This window comes from Dermacentor silvarum, chromosome 2, assembly GCF_013339745.2.
Source record: "Dermacentor silvarum isolate Dsil-2018 chromosome 2, BIME_Dsil_1.4, whole genome shotgun sequence".
Taxonomy (NCBI): Eukaryota; Metazoa; Arthropoda; class Arachnida; order Ixodida; family Ixodidae; genus Dermacentor; species Dermacentor silvarum.
The window spans coordinates 155,464,691-155,484,327 of record NC_051155.1 but is presented as its reverse complement, the minus strand read 5'-3'; the positions used below and the strand labels follow the sequence as shown (position 1 = coordinate 155,484,327).

General features: G+C 48.5%; 1 protein-coding gene across 1 annotated transcript; it reads right to left on the bottom strand.

The window, feature by feature from the left end:
- Window positions 1-687: 687 nt before the first annotated feature.
- Window positions 688-19,426, bottom strand: LOC119441947 (uncharacterized). The gene is made up of 9 exons (XM_037706627.2): window positions 19,022-19,426; window positions 18,785-18,914; window positions 18,568-18,704; window positions 18,418-18,469; window positions 18,271-18,312; window positions 17,979-18,187; window positions 15,501-15,731; window positions 1,990-2,086; window positions 688-1,895 (listed from the first exon to the last, which is right to left on the bottom strand). The coding sequence occupies exons 1-9, from the start codon at window positions 19,051-19,053 to the stop codon at window positions 963-965; spliced, it is 1,863 nt and encodes a 620-aa protein (XP_037562555.1). The 5' UTR covers window positions 19,054-19,426; the 3' UTR covers window positions 688-962.
- Window positions 19,427-19,637: the final 211 nt, after the last annotated feature.

The window sequence follows — 19,637 nt, the reverse complement described above, 5'->3', positions numbered from 1 at the left end:
CGATGCCTTGAAGCTTCCGTACGAACTACCCACAATGTCACAGATTTTGACAGCATTTGATTGAGTCCAGGTAAATTTTTATAGGCAAATATCGACAAATTAAATTCTGGGGTAAATTTTACGTGCCAGAACCATGATGCGATTATGAACTTCAGATTAATTTCGATCATCTGAGTTTTTTTAAAGTGCACCCAATGCATGGTACACGGGCGTTTTTACATTTCACCCCTATTGAAGTGCAGCTGCTGCGGCCGGGATTTTATCCCGTGCGACCTCGTGTTTAGCAGTGCGACGCCAACACCGGGTGGTAAAAATAGACTAGCACACTGTATTTTAAAGGAGCCGAAGACGGTATGTACCAAGTTTTGAGAATGTCGATAGTGTTTCATAATGGTCCAGATGTGAAAAAATAAGAGGGCTTTGAAATTCGTGGTGCCCCACAGATGTACAGACGTGAAAAATTTTAAATACCGTAGTTTGACTGTTACCTGCCTTTCCTGTCATGCAATTTTTACGAAAATAGAATTATGAAAGAGTACTCTGGCAGCCTAAACTGATCCATTGTTCATCTTTAGTCTTTTTTAAGTGATGTCGTTTTTTGCAGCTTATCCAAGTCACACAAGCAACATCTTAAGTCAAAGAAGCGTTTAAAATGGTCAATAGGTAAGAGACTTGTACGAGGTTCGCACCAATCACATCATGAAACGTGCTTTATTGCCAATGAATCTATGTACAGAGACAGTTTCATGCATTATAAAGGAAGAAATAAGTTACAAATAATCTGGCTGAATGAAAAACATTCATACTTTTTGGAGCTTCACAAGTGCACACTTCAAAGTTTAAAAGGTAACAAGATTTCTGAAATCAACCCACCACACCTGTGCAAGTTCTATTTCTAACCGCATTGCACCTAATCAATTTAAGTTAATCATGCACTTGCACAACAGTTAAGACTACATGCATTAAAAACGCATTGTCACGGGCTCTGGTTTAACAGCAGTATGTACATCATTTCCCAAACACAAGCCCTCATTGTTTCCTGCACGCAATCTGTTTGTATTTTTTTCTGTGGCACAACTAGTTTTTGGCTGTTCCTCAGCGATGGCACGAGACACAAACAGCAAAAAACTGTCACCACTGTCTGGATCTGATGCTTCAACGCACTGTCTTCTGGACGGGGTTGGCTCGGGAACAACACCACTCACAACATCGGTCCATGAATATTCCATTGTCGAACTGTCACTGAATTCCGATACCTTGTCAAAAATTTCACTCATGTTGTGGTCAAAGTTTCCAGCACTCTTGACGGGTGTGCATCCTGGGTGACCACCCACAATGTTTAGGCCAACCAAGAGGTTGTTAGCTGTTCCATTGGGTTCGGATGAGAAGCTGGGAGGGACGCATTCCTCTTTCTTGTTGCATGAGTCACTGCAACACAAAAACATTCGGGCATCCTTCACGACAGCCTCAGTCTCAAAATCGGAAAATGTTGCGGGCCTTTTCCTCAAACGTGAGCTACCAGCCGTAGACGCCTCTTCTGGATTTTCAGCAGTGGGGACAGATTTCTTGCGCGTAACTTTCAGATGCCTGAGGGCAGAGATGGTGCCAGAAAATCCGGACTGCTTGACTACACCAGGATGGCCCTTTCTGACAGATGGCGCTTGAGAAGGAGAAGACCAGGGCCGACCCGCAGTAAGACCCAGCACGTTTTCTTCGTCACTGGAGGTTGATGGGAAGGCAGGGCCTGCCATTGACCAGACTTGACCATTTATCTCTGACAAAGGATGAGCCAGACGATTTGGCAAGGCGCAGGGGAGCGCAGAAATGATGTCACTGACGATGCTGAAGTTGTTATCATTTTGCATGAACTTCTGGTGCTTCTCCGATTCCAAGTGCTGCGACATCAAAAAAAAAAAAAAAATGGTATAAGCAATAGAGCACACTCAAAGCTCACCTAACGAGAGAGAGAAAAAAAAAAATAAAGCTCACTTTCTGCAGGCAGATATAGGAACAACCACAAATTTCACAATTAAGCTTCTTCTGCTCAGTGACCTTGACCCGGGATGCTGCTTTTGATGTGCCTGGCCTGTAGGTGCAAAAGAGGATAAAGACTGATGGTTACAAAAAAGGAAGAAAAGAGGCCCAGCCAAAAGTGTGAACTCCGTTGCAATCGCCACATACAGTAGACCTCCGTTAATTCGATGTCGACCAAAAGTCCCAGTGCCCATGCATTTATTTGTATGGGCCAAAACCATCATTATTTTGATCCTAAAATTGCCATTCGCTGAATAATTTGAACTTGACTAGTGAGCATGCAGGCGCCTGACCCCTATATGACCTCAATAGCGACCCCTTTATTGGCAGCGTCTGTCTTGGCAGGGACAGTGAATGTGTTGAACGTCATCTCCCACCTAAATGCCTATTTTCATCCTGCTCTAAGATTTGCAAGCAATAACAGTAGCTCACAATGTCTGATTACGGTATTTGCCAAATTCTAATGTCCGTTCTTTTACCCCCAAGATAATTAGCCCGAAAAACCATGTGTTTGTTTTGCCGCATAACATGGCTGTATTGCAGCAAAGCCAACTTTAACATATCAACCACCACTGTGCAGCGCATATTAGACCTTTGCCCATTTTTCTTGCTGAAAAGTGGGGTGCGCCTTAGATTTCTACTTTGTTTGGGAGGTTTAATGTTATCTCTGTGCTAGTTAGTTAATTTGGACACACAGAAAGCGGGGCTGCATTTGATTCAAGGTCGTGTTAGAATCAAACAAGTATTAGCAAATGAATCAGCTGTTTTGGGGTTTTTTCAGCATCTTGTTTAATCCAACTTGCCAAATCATTTGATCAATTTCGTCAGTCCCATCAAGTTGAATTAAGAAAAGTCAATTCTACAATTAAAAGAAAATACTACTAAAATGAGTGCCTGTAACGGTTTATATAAGGCTTATTTATATAAGTGTACCAGTTGAACACAGCTCCAGAATTCCATTAGCAATTGGTAACCCTAGGTGCACACAGTTTTATAGATTGGACAATTAACCTAAATGCCGTAAGAAAATTATTTTTCCTATAATCCAGTGCTGCTACGGGATATTCGTTGTCACGTTCCCTAAAATATTTTAACCCGGTATTGTTTTTACTAAAGATGGAAAAAAAAAAAAGCTTTCAGAAACATATCTTAAGTAAAGTTAACTTCTGTATGGCCCAGTTCCATGTTCGCAGTCAGGTGGTTTGACCCCTGAGATGGTACTGAAACAATGAGATGAAGTGGCTCCCCATTTGGCAAACATTCGTCAAGTATTCTTAATGTGATCGAGACTCCACTGTGGCCATAGGTCTGACAATATGCTTTTGCTATATCCATGAGAATTCGGCTGCATTAATACATGCAGCGTACAATGTGCAGCCTGGGCCAAAGTTTCTTAAATCACCATGAACCTGACGAGATTGATCCTCCAATATGTATTACTGCCCTCAGTGAACCCCTATCCCTACAATGTGCTGGAGAGAGAAAAAAAAAAAAAAATCTTGCTCCCCCGTTGAACACTTCCAAAGCAGTAAATATGACAGGAGTGCTGTCACATGGCCCTGCCATGCTTAGTAATTCATGGTGTGGGCTCGAAACATCTCACCAACACTGTACTTAATATAGGCACTCTGTGCTTCTAGCTTCTAACTTGGCATTGTGACTGTTTCCACACGTTGCATGAGGCAATCATTCACACATGATGACACTTCACCCCAGTAATACGTATATCCAGCACACTAGTGGTAGCAGGGCATGTTGTCTTGCGAAGGACAATGCCATGCCCATGCAAGCACCTAGGTGGGCATGCAAACATGTGCATGCCTATTCAATACAGTAAAACCTTGTTAATTCGGATTTCACGGGTCCAACAAAAATGTCCAAATTAACTGAATCTCGAAACTGGTGTCATCCTGAGAATTAATTCTAGTGGATCCGCCTTGCGAACTCCCCGGCTACAATTTGTAAATTGCAATAGGGGCCATCAGGTAATTAGTTAAAAACATAATTAGTACATTTTTGTTAATTAGTCGATTATGCATTCCAACTTGTGCAAGTAATGTCCGCCTCTTCGAGTAGACCAGCTCATTAACTAGAACTGGGCTATCTTCCACAGGCAACCATAAATAAATTTTGAAAGTGTTCGCTGAAACACCCTGTATTTAACGCGGACGCGTGCTCTTCGCCGAGGCCCTTGGCATGGACAAGTTGCCTGAGACCCTCTATGTAGCTCACTGCTACAGGCGCGCTTCTGAGTGCTGGCTCCGAAGTTTCATCGTCATCCGATTCCTCCGCGTCGCTCTCAGCCCGCACTTCACGAACGATGCCTCGTCCGTGCACGATTCCGCAATATCAGTGTCTTCATCAGCAAAAATAAAATCATCCCGGCCAATTTCACGGCCCCCCAGGTCGGAGTAGATGACGCGCTGTCACAAATCGCCGCCGGACTGATCCTCTTCGGAAGCGCCAGGCTCGCCATCAGATACTACGTCAACGAAGCCGGTCTTGCGGAAACAGTTACGCACACAAGCGGCCGTCACCTCCACCCAGGCTGCCTTCACCATCTCAACGGCTGAATACAGTGAAACTCGAAGCGGCAAGTTGGCGGCCGGGTGGTCAACAGCGATGAGCAAGCGGCTGCACTTCCCAAGTCGTATTGGGCGGCAGCAAAAGTCGAGTCACTGCCACCAGAAGTTAGAACGTGGTGAGGTGAGCAGTTAAGCACGAGCAGCACGCGCCTGCCTTGCCTCTGCACGTCGCGGTGAAACTCGCCCAGCCACTCCGCGAAATCGCGCGCCATCCACGCCTTCGCATTGTGCCTGTAGCGCAGGGGCACATAGTTACGAAAGCGACGAGGCTTCTTCGATTTCCCAATTACAAAGGGCACGCGCCGGTCGATGCTATCCATATTACTGCACATAAGTGTTATAACGCGCACTTTACTGTGATTGCCGCCAGCGCATGAGTTGCCTTTCATGGCATGCGGACGACCGGCAGCATCTGATAAAATAACGCAGTTTCGTGTGCGTTATACACGCCCTGCTCCGCGTAGCCAAGTGGCAACATCTTGATCACCTGCTGAAGCTGTCTCGCCGACAATTTATTTTAAAAAGTTATAGTTTCGCCCAAAAGGCGAAGCATCTATTGCAATAGCAAACTAGCGGGCAGCTATACGAAGTAAGGGTAGTAGTGTAAGGAAGAAGAAGTGCGTCGTGTAGAGCTCCGCAGTCGGATCGCCAGCGCTACTGAAGTGGAGCTCGGGCTCGGCGCTGTTCCTGGTGCGCCTGGCTAAACCTACGCTGTTGTGTCTTCCTGTCGGCGTCCTTCGTGTCGTCCACAGCCGTGCTAGACTTCCTTGTCATAATTGATGGAGGTTTGCTGGGTCTCCTGTAATCCTGGAATTGCGCAGCCGGATCCTCCCTGCCATCATGACCTCCGCAAGCGCCACGAGCTTACCACCACCTGGTCCCCAGTCCTCCGTATGCCCCGGCACACTCCGTCAGTGGGACCCTCCCATCTTTAGCAGTGCTGATGACCACGACATTGATGACTGGCTATCATCATACGAACGCGTCAGTCTTAATAACAAATGGGATGACACCACGAAATTGACCACCGTCCCTTTTTACCTCACCGGAATTGCTCACTTGTGGTTTCGCAACCACGAAAGCGAAGTCCCAAGCTGGACTGTGTTCAAGACAAAGTTCAGCGAGGTCTTCGGCCGCCCTGCTGTTCAAAAGCTTCGTGCCAAACAGCGTCTGCAGTCGTGCTCTCAGCAGCCTGGTGAGACCTTTACGAGCTACATCGAAGATGTCATCGCTCTCTGCAAACGCATCGATGCATCGATGACTGAGGGCACTAAAATCAAGCATATACTGAAGGGCATCGACGAGGACGCATTTCAGATGCTGATTTCAAAGAGCCCCTCTACTGTTGCCCAAGTAATTGAACTCTGTCAAAGCTATGACGAGCTCCGCCGTCAACGCCTCCTCACCCGCTGTCCTGTTCCCCATCAGGAATCGTTGTCCGGCTTGACCTCTCCTTTTCATGATTCCAACCTCCTCTCGCAGATCAAGGCTTTCGTCCGGGAAGAAGTTGCTCGCCATTTCTCCCTTATCTCCAACCCGCCGGAGTCCAGTTCGTCCCTTAGTCCGACCCTACGACACGTTATAGAACAAGTGTCCAAGGTCCTTCCTCTGGAGCGGGCGCCTCAACTCACCGCCCCACTGTCTTACGCTGACGCCATCGCACGACCACGCCCACCGACGTTCCGGGCTCTGCCTCCGATGCCTAGCCCTGTTTTTACTTCCACACCACCATGACCTCCAGTCCATCGAGCAATAAATCCCTGGCGCACAGCGGACAATCGGCCCATCTGCTATTCGTGTGGTATTCCCGGACACGTTGCACGCCTGTGCCGCCGCCGTCCACTTCATCCACGTGACGACCCACGCACAGCAGCGTACGACCATCCGTTGTCTTACGCTCCAGACCGCGATTTACCTCTTCCCCGCCCTAGCCTTCGCCCAGTTTCAGACCGCCGTTCTTCTCCGCGTCGTCGCTCGCTCTCCCCGATGCGTCGACGTCCCTCTACCGCTGACACGGAAAACTAAGCGGCGCAGTTCCCGAGGCAAGAACTGCGTCATCGTCGCAACGCTCAAGCCCTCTTCTTTTGCCGCCCAACGTTATTGATGTCGCTGTTGAAGGTGTCTCTGTGCTTGCCCTCATTGACACAGGTGCCGCCATATCTGTGATTGCCGAAAAACTATGCCGCTCTATACGAAAAGTCACGACGCCTTTCTTCGGTCCATTACTTCGCACGGCCACAGCACAGCACGTCCAGCCGGTGGCTGCGTGCACCGCCAGACTTGAAATTCAAGGAGTGCTCTACATCGTCGAGTTTGTCGTTCTTCCCCACTGTTCCCACGATATTATTTTAGGTTGAGGTTTTCTCTCTCGTCACCAAGCTGTCATTGATTGCTCCCATGCAGAAGTCGTCTTCTCTTCGCTTGGCAATGCCATATCCGACGACGTTTCGCTTTCCTGCACCAAGTTATCCCTCACTAACGACATCCAGATACCACCGCACGCATCCGTTCTGGCACCTGCATCCTGCTTCGTTGCCTCCGACTCTACCGTACTCTTCACACCTTCCACTGCTTTCGTTCGTCGCCACATCTCACCACTCCCAACTGCGCTGCGTGGCCTTCAAGCAGGTGCAACTCACCTTCCTGTCTACAACCACTTCCCATTCCCGATTACGTTGCTTCGCGGTGAATCTCTTGGCACTGTGGAGCCTTGCGACACCATTACCGCGTTGGAACTTCCTAATGGATCGTCCGAGGTCAACACCCTCTCCGGTAGTCCCGTACCTGCCACATCGCCTGAAGACGTTTTCAGCCACGTCATCGACAACGCCTTAAAACCCAAGCAGCGCCATGACCTCCGCCGTCTCCTCGACAAATTTCGCCCAGCTTTTGACAGCCATAGCACTTCTCTGGGTCGAACGACGACTGTATGCCACCGGATTGACACCGGTGCTCACTCACCGCTACGGCAGCAACCATACCGCGTATCTTCGACAGAACGACGTGTCATTGATGAGCAAGTAGGTGAAATGCTCAAGCGTGGTGTCACTGAACCATCCGACAGTCCATGGGCATCTCCAGTTGTTTTAGTTAAAAAGAAGGATGGCTCGATCCGCTTTTGCGTGGACTACCGTCGCCTAAACAAAATAACACGAAAGGATGTTTATCCATTGCCACGGATCGATGACGCCTTAGACTGCTTACAAGGTGCAGAGTTCTTTTCCTCCCTCGATCTACGCTTTGGTTATTGGCAGGTGCCTATGGCTGCAGACGATAAGCCTAAAACAGCTTTCATCACACCAGATGGCTTATACGAATTTCGCGTGATGCCATTCGGCCTTTGCAACGCGCCCGCGACTTTTCAGCGGATGATGGATACTATTCTTCGAGGCCTCAAATGGAAGACGTGCTTGTGTTATTTGGATGATGTAGTAGTGTTTGCACTAGATTTTCCTACTCACCTCGATCGCTTGGAGCAGATTTACGCTGTCTCAGTGACGCTGGCCTCTAACTCAACCTGAAAAAATGTCACTTTGGGGCACGCAAGCTGACAATTCTCGGACATGTCGTGTCGAAGGACGGCGTTCTTCCCGATGCCACAAAGCTCCGTGCTGTTAAAGAATTCCCAAGGCCAACGTCTCTAAAAGACTTGCGTAGTTTCATTGGCCTCCGCTCGTACTTCCGCCGCTTCATTCGAAATTTCGCTTCGATTATGGCACCGCTGATAGAGCTACTTAAGGGAGGCCCCAATCTCTCCGCGTGGTCCCTGGCTTGCGACGAGGCCTTCGCGACACTACGTCGCCTGCTTACAACACCTCCGATACTGCGCCATTTCGTTCCAACTGCTTTCATGGAAATCCATACGGATGCTAGCGGGGTTGGTCTTGGCGCTGTGCTCGCCCAGCGGAAGCCCGGCTACCAAGAATATGTTGTTGCTTACGCGAGCCGCACTCTTACGAAAGCTGAAGCGAATTATTCAGTCACGGAAAAAGAATGTCTAGCGATCATCTGGGCCATTACAAAATTTCGTCCATACCTGTACGGCCGGTCTTTCGATGTTGTCACTGATCACCACGCACTTTGCTGGTTGTCGTCCCTCAAGGATCCCTGCAGCCACCTAGCCCGGTGGGTGCTGAGGCTCCAAGAGTACGACATCCGGGTTGTCTACCGCTCAGGCAAGAAGCACGCCGATGCCGATGCTCTTTCGCGCTTGCCTGTCCACACCGACATTGTCAGTGTCTCCGTCCTAGACGACCCACTTCCCCCATTCCCTTCTGTCGACATGGCTTTAGAGCAGTGCAAGGACTCCTGGATTTCATCTTTGATAGATTACATCTCTGATTCACCTGAACGCCCACCATCCCGAGCGCTACGCCGGCAAGCTTCACACTTCGCCATCCACGACGGCATCGTCTATCACCATAACTACAGTTCCGATGGCCGCAAATGGCTGCTTGTAATACCCCGGCAGCTCCGCACTGATGTGTGCACACGCTGGTCTCTTCAAGACCTACACCAGACTATGTCATAGGTTTTATTGGCGCGGTATGTACACATTTGTCAAAAGTACATTCGCTCTTGCACAGAATGTCAACGCCGCAAGCCTGATCCATGCCGCTCTTCTGGACCAATGCAACCTTTGCCGTGCCCTTCATGACCCTTTGACCGGATTGGAATAGACCTATATGGGCCTCTGCCATACACAGCTGCTGGCAATCGCTGGGTCATTGTAGCTATAGACCACCTCACGAGGTATGCCGAAACGGCCGCTCTACCCACCGCGACGGCTCGTGACATTGCCTCCTTCCTGCTTCAACGCTTCGTTCTACATCACGGCGCTCCCCATGAGCTACTGAGCGACCGAGGCCGCGTCTTTTTCGCCGATGTCCTTCAAGAACTTCTCACTGAATGCCGCATTATTCATCGCTGTACCACCGCATATCACCCGCGAACAAATGAATTGACAGAACGCTTTAACCGAACTCTTGGCAACATGCTTTCGATGTATGTCGCCTCCAACCACACCAACTGGGACCTCATCCTTCCCTATGTCACGTACGCCTACAATACAGCACCCCAGGCAACGACGAGCTTTTCTCCCTTCTTCCTTCTATATGGCCGAAAACCGTCATTCCCCCCCCCCCCCCCCGCCCGTTGACACTATTCTTCCTTACCGTCCCGACTTATCAGAGGGTACACCGGTTTCCGAAGCCGCCCGGTATGCAGAAGAATGTCGGCAACTAGCTCGCTCCCTTACAATGCAAGAACAAGCGCTACAGAAATTTCGTAATGGCGACGGGAGCCCCCATACCCAGTTTTCGTCTGACGCTCTCGTTTGGTTGTGGGTGCCTCCTACTTCGGCACCAGGTGTCTCCTACAAGTTTGTATCCCGATACCATGGACCCTACCGGGTTCTGCAGCAAACTTCTCCGGTGAACTACGTCATCGAACAGGGGCGTAGCCAGAAATTTTCTTCGGAGGGGGTTCATCGGCCCGACCGGGGGGGGGAGCGTTTGCTTTCCTCTACGTGACGTGGTCGATAATAAATATCGGTAGTTTAAGCACCCTCTATGTATGTATATCAAAGACATGGGACCCCCCCTCCCCCCTCGCGTGTGTGTGTGCTAGAGCACTGCACGGGCTCGGGCTTACCCGAAAGCCCGGGCCCGTGGGCCGGGCCGGGCCGCGTAGAACTGTTTTTCCACGGGCTCGGGCTGGGCTCGGGCACGGCGTGTGCTTTTTGACCCGGGCCCGGGCCGGGCTCGGGCTTCCTGGTGGTGTGCATGTAACGTGCAGTGAGTTATTCTCGGGCGACTCAACTCTGAAAAACATTATTTTTTGGTCTCGGGCCGGGTTCGGGCCGGTTTAGAGTCGGGCTCGGGCCGGGCCGGGCGGGTAACGTAGATTATTTCCGGGCCCGGGCCGAGCCCGGGTCTCGCCATAAAAGTTTTGATCGGGCTCGGGCGGGCCACCCAACGTAATAACGGGCCCGGGCCGGGCCCGGGCTGAAAAAATCGGCCCGTGCAGTGCTCTAGTGTGTGCTTGTGAAGAAATTAAGTAAAAATTAATGTAAGCTCAGTAAAATACAGTAAGTACGACAGGTACAGTGGGCGTTTGGAGCAACCGTCTCTCATCGCGCCACTGAATGGACCAGTCTTCGAAAACGCATCATTGAGACGACCCGCCCGATCGGAGAAGACATCATTAATTGTTAATCTCCGTTAAGCGTAGATGGCGTCGTCCTCGTCGGGGCGAAGTGCGTTTCACAAGTCAAGGACGGCTATACACGTGAAAATGCACGTGTGACCATGCAGGCTATATACCTACTCTCATAGCAATAGCTTGTTCGCTGCGTCTTTGCGCTAGAAAACTGAAATACGCGCAAAAACGAGTAATGCTTTTTTTTTACGAAGCTTTCGTCGCCTTGCATTTCCTGCGGCAAGTGCATGGGCCGCTGTGTCTTCCGCTGTGTGCGAGCGTGCAGCCGTCATTTGCCTTTACGTCAACACATTCAGAATTGTACAGAATATTTCACCGCACAGCATAGATATGGCATGTGTACGCATTTTAAGTAATGCGTGCAACTCATTTCTGCTTCACTTACGCCGGTGCAAACAGGAAGCGGCCTTTTAACTCACAGACTCTCGACTGATTGGTGTACTAGTGATGCAGGAATGAACTCCGGTCTTGTTCAGTGCATAGTGCACATAATCAATTTCTCAGGACGCGTGAACTCCGACGAGAACTGTCAGCACCTGCAACAAGAGTTTACTTACGCTGTACTGCGCACATGTAATCCATGCTTGTCGGCTGTCTGTTTCGTGCATTCTGTTGCGAGTCGGTGGAATTTCACTGCTGGCATCAACCCTTTGGTGTGTACATTGCTGGTTTGGGATTCCACAACACAACAGCAACTACCAGCCTTTCGTAATTGCTGGTTTGAGATTCAGCAACACAACAGTAACTACCAGCCTTCCGTAGGGGCGCAATCGCAAACGAGAGACGTTTTGCGCTGCAGACTATGGCTACGTTCACACTAGGGAAGCGGCAAGCGCGCGGGTGGAGAGGCCAAAGCGGCCGGAAAGGCCAAAGCGGCCGGAAAATCTTTTCCGCGCATGTCCAAGTTCACATTTGTTTTGCTACCACCGCGGCCGCCGCTTTCGTCCACATCCATCAAGTCTGCGTACGTTTGTCGGCGTGGTGGCGCTCATTATCGCATTATTTGGAGCGGTATGTTCATTCACTGACCCACCCGTCATCAAAAGTAATCATTTTGCGCAACTTCGCCTGTCATCTGCGACCTTCGGTAAATTCCTCGTTGGCGTTCCGTGATTCTCCTCACACGGGCGCGGTAGCGCTGAGTCACAGGTTAGTGCCTAGGCGTGATTATATTTCTTTAATACCTCTTATTTACAAGTTGTAATAACATTTCATCATTTCGTGTTATTATCGGCGCCTCCAGGACACCAAAGCGGCAACGGGAACACCAAAGCTAAAACCCTGGCTGGCCCTTGTCTCGGGGCTCGCCAAAGCCTGCGCGTCCTACGTGAGACCTACGCTCCCAATCTATCGTCGCGACGAGAAAAGCACCCCGCGACTTCTGCAACATACCGTGCACGTGCGAGGAGAATTATGGAGCGCCAACGAGGAATCTGCCTAACTATTGTCTGTCATGGAAGTGGAAGAAGAAATGGCTTTTATACTTCTACCTACTTGTCTTCTAGAAATGGACAATTAATAAACGGAAGACAAGAAAACCTCGGAAACGGCGGTGGTGGGTTCGCCTGGCTTTGCAAAAGCGCGAGAAGTTGGGTCATGCGACTCCGTTGGCTTGTTGCCGCGCCTCCGGTCGCGCGAAGTTGAATACTATCGCGAGTATTGCTGACAGTACGATTTAGTACTTCTCTTGTCGTAGAGCAAGGGGTGGTTCTTGATCGCGTCGATCAGCATTGCAGCCTACACTTTTGGTGCCATGTTCAATGTTACGACCGGAAGTTTACATGCTAGTGTAGCTTCCGGTCGAGCAGAACGACTTTCCGCCACGTTTCCGCTTCGCCATGGCGAAAAAATCGGTCCGAGACCAATTTGGCTCGCCGCCTGTTTTTCTGCCCGTTTTGCCGCCTAGGCGGGCGGATTTTTGCAAGATTTTGCCGCTCCCGCCAGCTTCGAGACCAAGTTCCTACGCGAACGTGGCCTAACCGGCACCTGAAGGGAAGCGGCGGAAATGTATATCGAAAATTTCGACCACCTGGGGACTTTAACGTGCACCTAAATCTAAGTAAACGGGCCTCGAGCATTTTCGCCTTCATCTAAAATGCGGCTGCCGCATTTGTTGCTTCATTTGTTGCGCATTTGTTGTTTCAGAATGCGGCCGCCACATTCGCGCCCAAAACCTCACAGAGTGTCAAGGCCTCGGCAAACACCGTGACAGTTTTTTTTTCCATATGCAGACATGATTCACTGTAAATTACCAACCCAAACGGAAGCGCCCAGGAATGAAAGTGTGAAAGTAGCACCGGTTTCTTGAAATATGTCAGCGCGAAGCGACGAGAGCAAAGAGTGGGCTAGTGGGGGGGGGGGGCAAAAAATTTCCGGGGGGGGGTTTGAACCCCCCCAACCCCCCCCCCCTTGGCTACGCCACTGTCATCGAACCTCTGACGCCCCCTACGAACCTGCGTCGCCGAGGCCGCGAAACTCAAGCCGTATCACGAGCCCTTCGTCCTCACGACGCCTTAGGCCTCCTGTGCGGCTCTGTCTTCAGCGAGGGGGGAAGATGCAAGGAAGAAGTGCGTCGTGTAGAGCTCCGCAGCCGGATTGCCAGCGCTACTGAAGTGGGGCTCGGGCTCGATGCTGTTCCTGGTGCGCCTGGCTAAACCTACGCTGTTGTGTCTTCCTGTCGGCGTCCTTCGTGTCGTCCACAGCCGTGCTAGACTTCCTTGTCATAGTAGTTTTATTGGCCATATAAACTTGGCAAACTAACTAAATTAACAAGCATGGTGTCACGCGCGCAGAAGCAAACATGAACGCATCTCACTCGATGACCACGGAAACTCGCTGACGAAATGAGCGCAGCAGCAGCAGTCCTGCCGCTCGCATCAACGCGAACTAAGCTGCGAAAGCACAGCTAAGGGAGGAAGGACTCTGCTCTTCTGTAAACTTGCTTTTTCAAGAGCGCACGCAGGCGAGGCAGCTGCGGGGTACTTCAGCACTGCGTGGATGACTGAATAGTCGTTTATGCCGTCGCCGTGAGCAACTGTACAAGAAGGCTGCAAGTGAACAAAAACAGTACCGACATCTTTTCGCGTCCTCTTTTCAAACGCGCCACTGATCATTTCTGCCTTGCGTTTTCGCGAGAAGACCGATGGCACAGCGTCAGGCTGTAGGTGTTGCCTTTTGAGCGGCATGCCGAGACTTTTCAAGACAGCTGGGCTGGTCACATAATCATCGTCGACGAAGTGGTCCGTGCAAATGAAGTCATTTTTTAGAGGTCTCCAGACAGGGCGTGATGGCTGACAGGCAGGTATCCAAAGTTTACGCACCTTCTCGCCTCTGGGAAATGTGTGTGATGGCGTGTCATGGCCGACGATGCTGTTATAACAGCAATGTCTGGGCATTTCCTTCCGCTGCGACGAACGCGTCAATACCGAGCGACGACCGCGGGAAGGTGCATGTAAGACGCACCACCGGCGTGGAGAAACGAAAAGGGTTAAACAAACACTGCAAGGAACCGACAGCCCCGGAAACACTGCGACAGCTGTGGCCGACCTTGGCCGCGCGCACGCACGCGTGGGTGTTATGACGTCAAATTTCAGCTTCTGCCGGGGGCCGCTCGGAGGCAAGGTGCAACAGAAATTGGAAAAAAAGAAGACCTTTCTTATTCTTTTTTTCAAAGCAACTTGTTGTATTCGTCATTTTCAACAGTTCATCTTTTGTTCCGACGCAAAAAACCGCCTACCAAATTTTGTGTGCGTATCCCTTTAAGAGTGGAGCGCGATAGAGTTATCGGGCTCCGTTCGCATCACATTTTTTTAATGAGTAGGCTTCACTGCAACACACGTAGGAAAGCCAGCTTACAAAGACCAAGCTTACACTGATCCCCTTAAAGTCGGCTTCACTTTTAAACAAATGCATTGCTGGGAAGCCATTTTACAGGAGCAATTTAAAGCCATCTTATACCAAAATGTGAAGGTCCTAGGACCTTTTTATATTTTATTAATTGTTAGCTGTTGCCCCGAGGCGCGCCCGCCCGAAATTTAGAAAGGCACGCTTTTCAACATTTCCGTCAATGTTGCCTAGAGCCAAAGTACAGCCAAACACCATCAGAATTAGAGGACGCTCAAGCTTCGCCTTTAAGAGTGGAACGCGATAGCATTCTACGATCCTTGGCTGCTTACCAGGCTTTTTTCTTGCATATTCAAATTACAATCCGACGCTATCATGCCTGTAGGTTGTGGTTAAGTCGTACGTTATGATTTTTCTGACGAATTTTCTGACGAATTTTCTGACTTTGAGAAATTCAATTTTTGTTCACTAACGCCTTGTGCCACGCAGAGGGCCTGTGTGGATGATGCGGCTCAGCATGATTATTTCCACCAGATGCCGATGCTTAACGCCGGATTTTCTGCAACACGGGTCCCTTAACGCTGTTGCGTTAATATGTGTTCCTCAATGGTGGCCGGCTTTTTTTAGCAACTTCACCACACAAATTCTTAAAGCCATCTTCGCTGCAATACAGCTATGTTATGCAGTAAAGCAAAAGAACACATATGGAAAACAATGCTTCGGATCATCACTCCCACACCTCAGACTACCATGCAGAGACACTTCCGTCTCCTGAATGCCCAAGTGACTGCTTTTTCTAGCATGAAGCAAAATATGCACCTGAGCGGAACCCCTTTTAGATGACTGTCGGCAACAGGTTCTTTGGGTAAAGGTGCAGGTTCCTTGGGTACAGGTGCAGGTTCCTTGGGTACAGGTGCAGGTTTCTTGGGTACAGGGGCAGATTCCTTGGGCACAGGGGCAGATTCCTTGCGCTTAGGTGCACTCTGTTGGCAGCGATCAGCAGTGATATCTGGCCACTGTTTAAGGCTCCGATAAAGTGGCTTGAACACACTGAAAAGGGAAGAGAATGAACTTCATCTTTAGAGACTGAGATACTAGTTGCTGTCTACTGTTCTCGGTTTCATGAGTAAGAGAAAACACAGCCGAATTATTAACTAGCCGAAAACTGCTACAAACCTCTGGACAGTTGCCAGAAGCAAGATACTATTAGTTCCAGCATGTTAGAAGATGTAACCTTCAACTTTGGAATGTTTGAGCACTGGTCACTTGGTCTGCCTGCGTACTGTCGTGACAACTTGGCTAGGAAATCTATTTAGCTATTCCTGCAATGTTTATTCCAGGTGAATGGCCATTTTTTAAATGTTGTTGAGCAAGCCAGTGTGACATAATAAACATAACAGCCAAGTCAGTGGGACATATTGAACAAAACAGCCCACTAACTTTACGTTGGTTTAATGTCCTAAAGCAACACTGAAGCTATAAGAGATGGCACAGTGAAGGGCTCCGGAATAATTTTGACCACCTGGGGTGCTTTACAGTGCACATAATTCTACAGTGGAACCTTGTCGATACAATCTTCACGGGAGCTGGAAAAGAAAGTATCATCCAACCAAATCGTATTATAGGGAAAAGGAAAAAAGGAAAAAAAAATGTATCACCCCAAAAAACGTATTTACAGAATCGTATCAACGAGATTCCACTGTATGTACACGAGCGTTTTGGCATTTTGACTGCATCGAAATGCGGTGGCCACAGTTGGGAATCGAACCTGCAACCTCGAGTTCAGCAGCGAGATGCCATAGACACTGTAAAAGGCAATGTTTTACTAGACAACCACTTTATCAAGAAATAAAGGGTGGAAGAGTTCAAATAGTCTGGTGTGTATGACATGAGACACACCAGATACTTGCACACAAATGATGTTCTGCCTTCAGTTCAACATTTCAGGCACTGACACTTTTTCAATGCGCTATCACGAGATATTTAAACAATTAACTTCATGTACATGCACTAAAATAGCTTTGACAACTCTTGCTGATGAGGCAAGCCTGTATACAACACTAATGGCATCACACGGTGTTGTGGTCAATGTTTCTTGTTTGCAGGCTTCACTAATGCGCACATTGATGGGAGAAACAATGAATTATTTGTGGAAAAGACTACACGGACTAGTAGTCCTGTTACGCAAGACATGCACAAATGAAACAATAGCAGCATACTAAAACTGTCTGTGCTCACAGAATAAGATGCAACAGGGAAATCTTAAGTAGAACACTCTGTATGTGTAATTACTCAATATTTATTCTTTATTTGAAGTGAATACACTTCAGGAAGGAGGCCAAAAGGCACAATGCCTGACGAGGGCCTTCTCCCCATTGTAGACATGTTGCGCTCGGAGGGGTTACAAACAAAATGAAAAGTAAATCAATCAATACATTAGCAAAGTAGCATATGCGTCAACACTTGTTGGCATAACAAAACAAGCAAAATCAATATATGGTCATAAAGAAAAGCAAAGCTCAGAGCCACTCCCATGTCAGGTGCCTGAGGGAGTACAATGGCACCTGACACAGGAGAGGAAAAAAAACAACAAAAACTGAACTGCATAACAGAGGCACTAGTTAAAACTTTGTGTGGAAAAAAACACAGGGTATAACAACATAAGGTAGGCATAAACAAAAATAAGCAGCCTCCTTGACACAGCACACGTACCCACCAAGGGACAAGCCCAATTATGTCATTAATAGTTGTATAATTTTTCTCTTGTAGGCTGTCAGGACACCATGACAATATGTCACCATGAATCATAAAAAAATTAAATTGTGGGGTTTTACAAGCCAAAACCATGATCTGACTATGAGGCATGCTATAGTGGGGGACTCCGCAACAATTTTGACCACCTGGGGTTCTTTAACCTGCACCTAAATCTAAGTACACGGGTGTTTTGAAATCCTGGCCACGGTGGCCAGGATATGATCCCACGACCTCGTGCTCAGCAGCCCAACCCCATAGGCACTAAGCAGCCACAGCTGGTTCTATGAATCACCACTAAAGTGATGATGGCTCTTACCTGAGTCAAAATTATGCCATGTCATAAACTGCATACGGTGGAAAAGAAAGTATGTGCATTCTTTAGCCCTAAATTGACACATTTCATTACGTGAGCACTGTACATATATTAATTCACTGGTCCCAGCGTTAGTGACAGTGAACTCTGCAAAAATGAGCCACGAGACATCTACCACTATTTCACATGCAAATGATTTCCTGAACAATGTAAAGGAAATGAGTACTAACCATTGCATGTCTTCTATCTTGATAAAAGGTGGTACAATTTTTTGTGGAATCTCAGATTTCTGTTTTGTCTTTGCATTCTCTTTCCCATGCCTTGCACTTTCCAGCAGGGCTTTCTCCTTGAGCTTCAGCAGCCACGGAAGGAAGCTTTTAATGTAACAGACCTCTATCTGCCACTGCCGACACAACTCGAGAACATCTGTAGAGCCAGACTGCAATATGAACACAAGCAGAATAATGCACTTATCACACCTTGAAATAACTGGGCTGCTAAAGCTGACTGAGAGATACTTACCGCATTTTGCATCGCCTTTTGGACAAGAGCTTGTCCTCGACCCTACAGAGAATGAATTAAACATGAGCTTTCTACAAAACTGCAGCTAAGAGGACACAGCAGTCCACATTTAAGTCTATAACCATGACGGTTCATTTTCATGCTTACAGTGTGACGACTACTGTTCAGATCACCCGATCGCGCCGTTGATGTAGACGGTCTGAAAAGGAGTTGCAGTTGTAGTGTGCAGAGAATAAAGCGCGGTTCAGGAAGAAATAGACGGACCAAACATTCAAATAGAAAAATAACGGTGCCTACCCGGCAAAAACAGACGGACTTGTGGACGGGCCACTGGAATCCACTGAATTTGGTTTCGGCGGTGTTGAAGCAGGCCTGAGATCCTGCTGATCAGTAATGACGCACGAGACGTCCTTCCCGAAAAATGGCTCTACCCTCTGAAAGAAACACGCATGAGGCCAATTATCAAGAGATCGAGCCACTTTAAATAACCTAGCTTTATTCGAACGTGACTTACACCTCCCAGGCTCGTGAGGTCTTGGCTGAGTTGGGGAGGAGGTCGACGGTTCTTGAAGTGAAGATAGAACTTTTTGTTTTCGAGTGGCCTGGAGTACCGCTGGCCATCTGTTTTCTTTTTGCTCACTGCACTGCAGAACAGAACAGGAATTTTCTTCAGTTATGACGAAAAACTTTCACGACTTCCATACGATCAAAATGCACGACAAAAGATTGTTAACGCGTAAGGGAGACTCACAGGATCCGGCGAGCTTCAGTGCGAGAAGACATAACGAGTTAGTAGATGGCTGAGGCTTGCAGAGGTTTCACATTGCGATCCACATTTATGAGCTGCTATCTTTCAAGGTCACGAGAAGCCCAATTTATGGTGCACGCGCGAGGCATGTTACGTTCGTAAAGTTTCGCGCCAACGGGTTCTTGATGTGGGGACGCTCTGCAATATTAAACACTTGCACACGCGCAACACAAGTTGAAGCTGTCACCGGAAATGTTTCTTATTTAGATGAAAACTAGTTACGAGGAAAAGGAACAAAACACAGCGGTACAACACATACGTCACGACTATCTATGCTAGCATTGCCCGCCCCCGGCTTCCAACGCCCGCCCGCGCTTAGCGGCTTCGCTTGATGACGCTAAGTTGGGTATGGCTTGCCTTGACCTGTGGCTTGGCCGGTGAAGATAGCTCGGTTGGCTTGGTCAAGTCCGCTCTTGCCCGCCTTTTTATTCCTGTTAAGCAACATTGATACTTATGTAACTAAACTTATTATTAACAGCAATACACTCTATTTTTAATTTGTTTTAAGCTTGATGATAGCAACACTTATAGAATAAATTGCATTTGTTTTGTTTTAGCG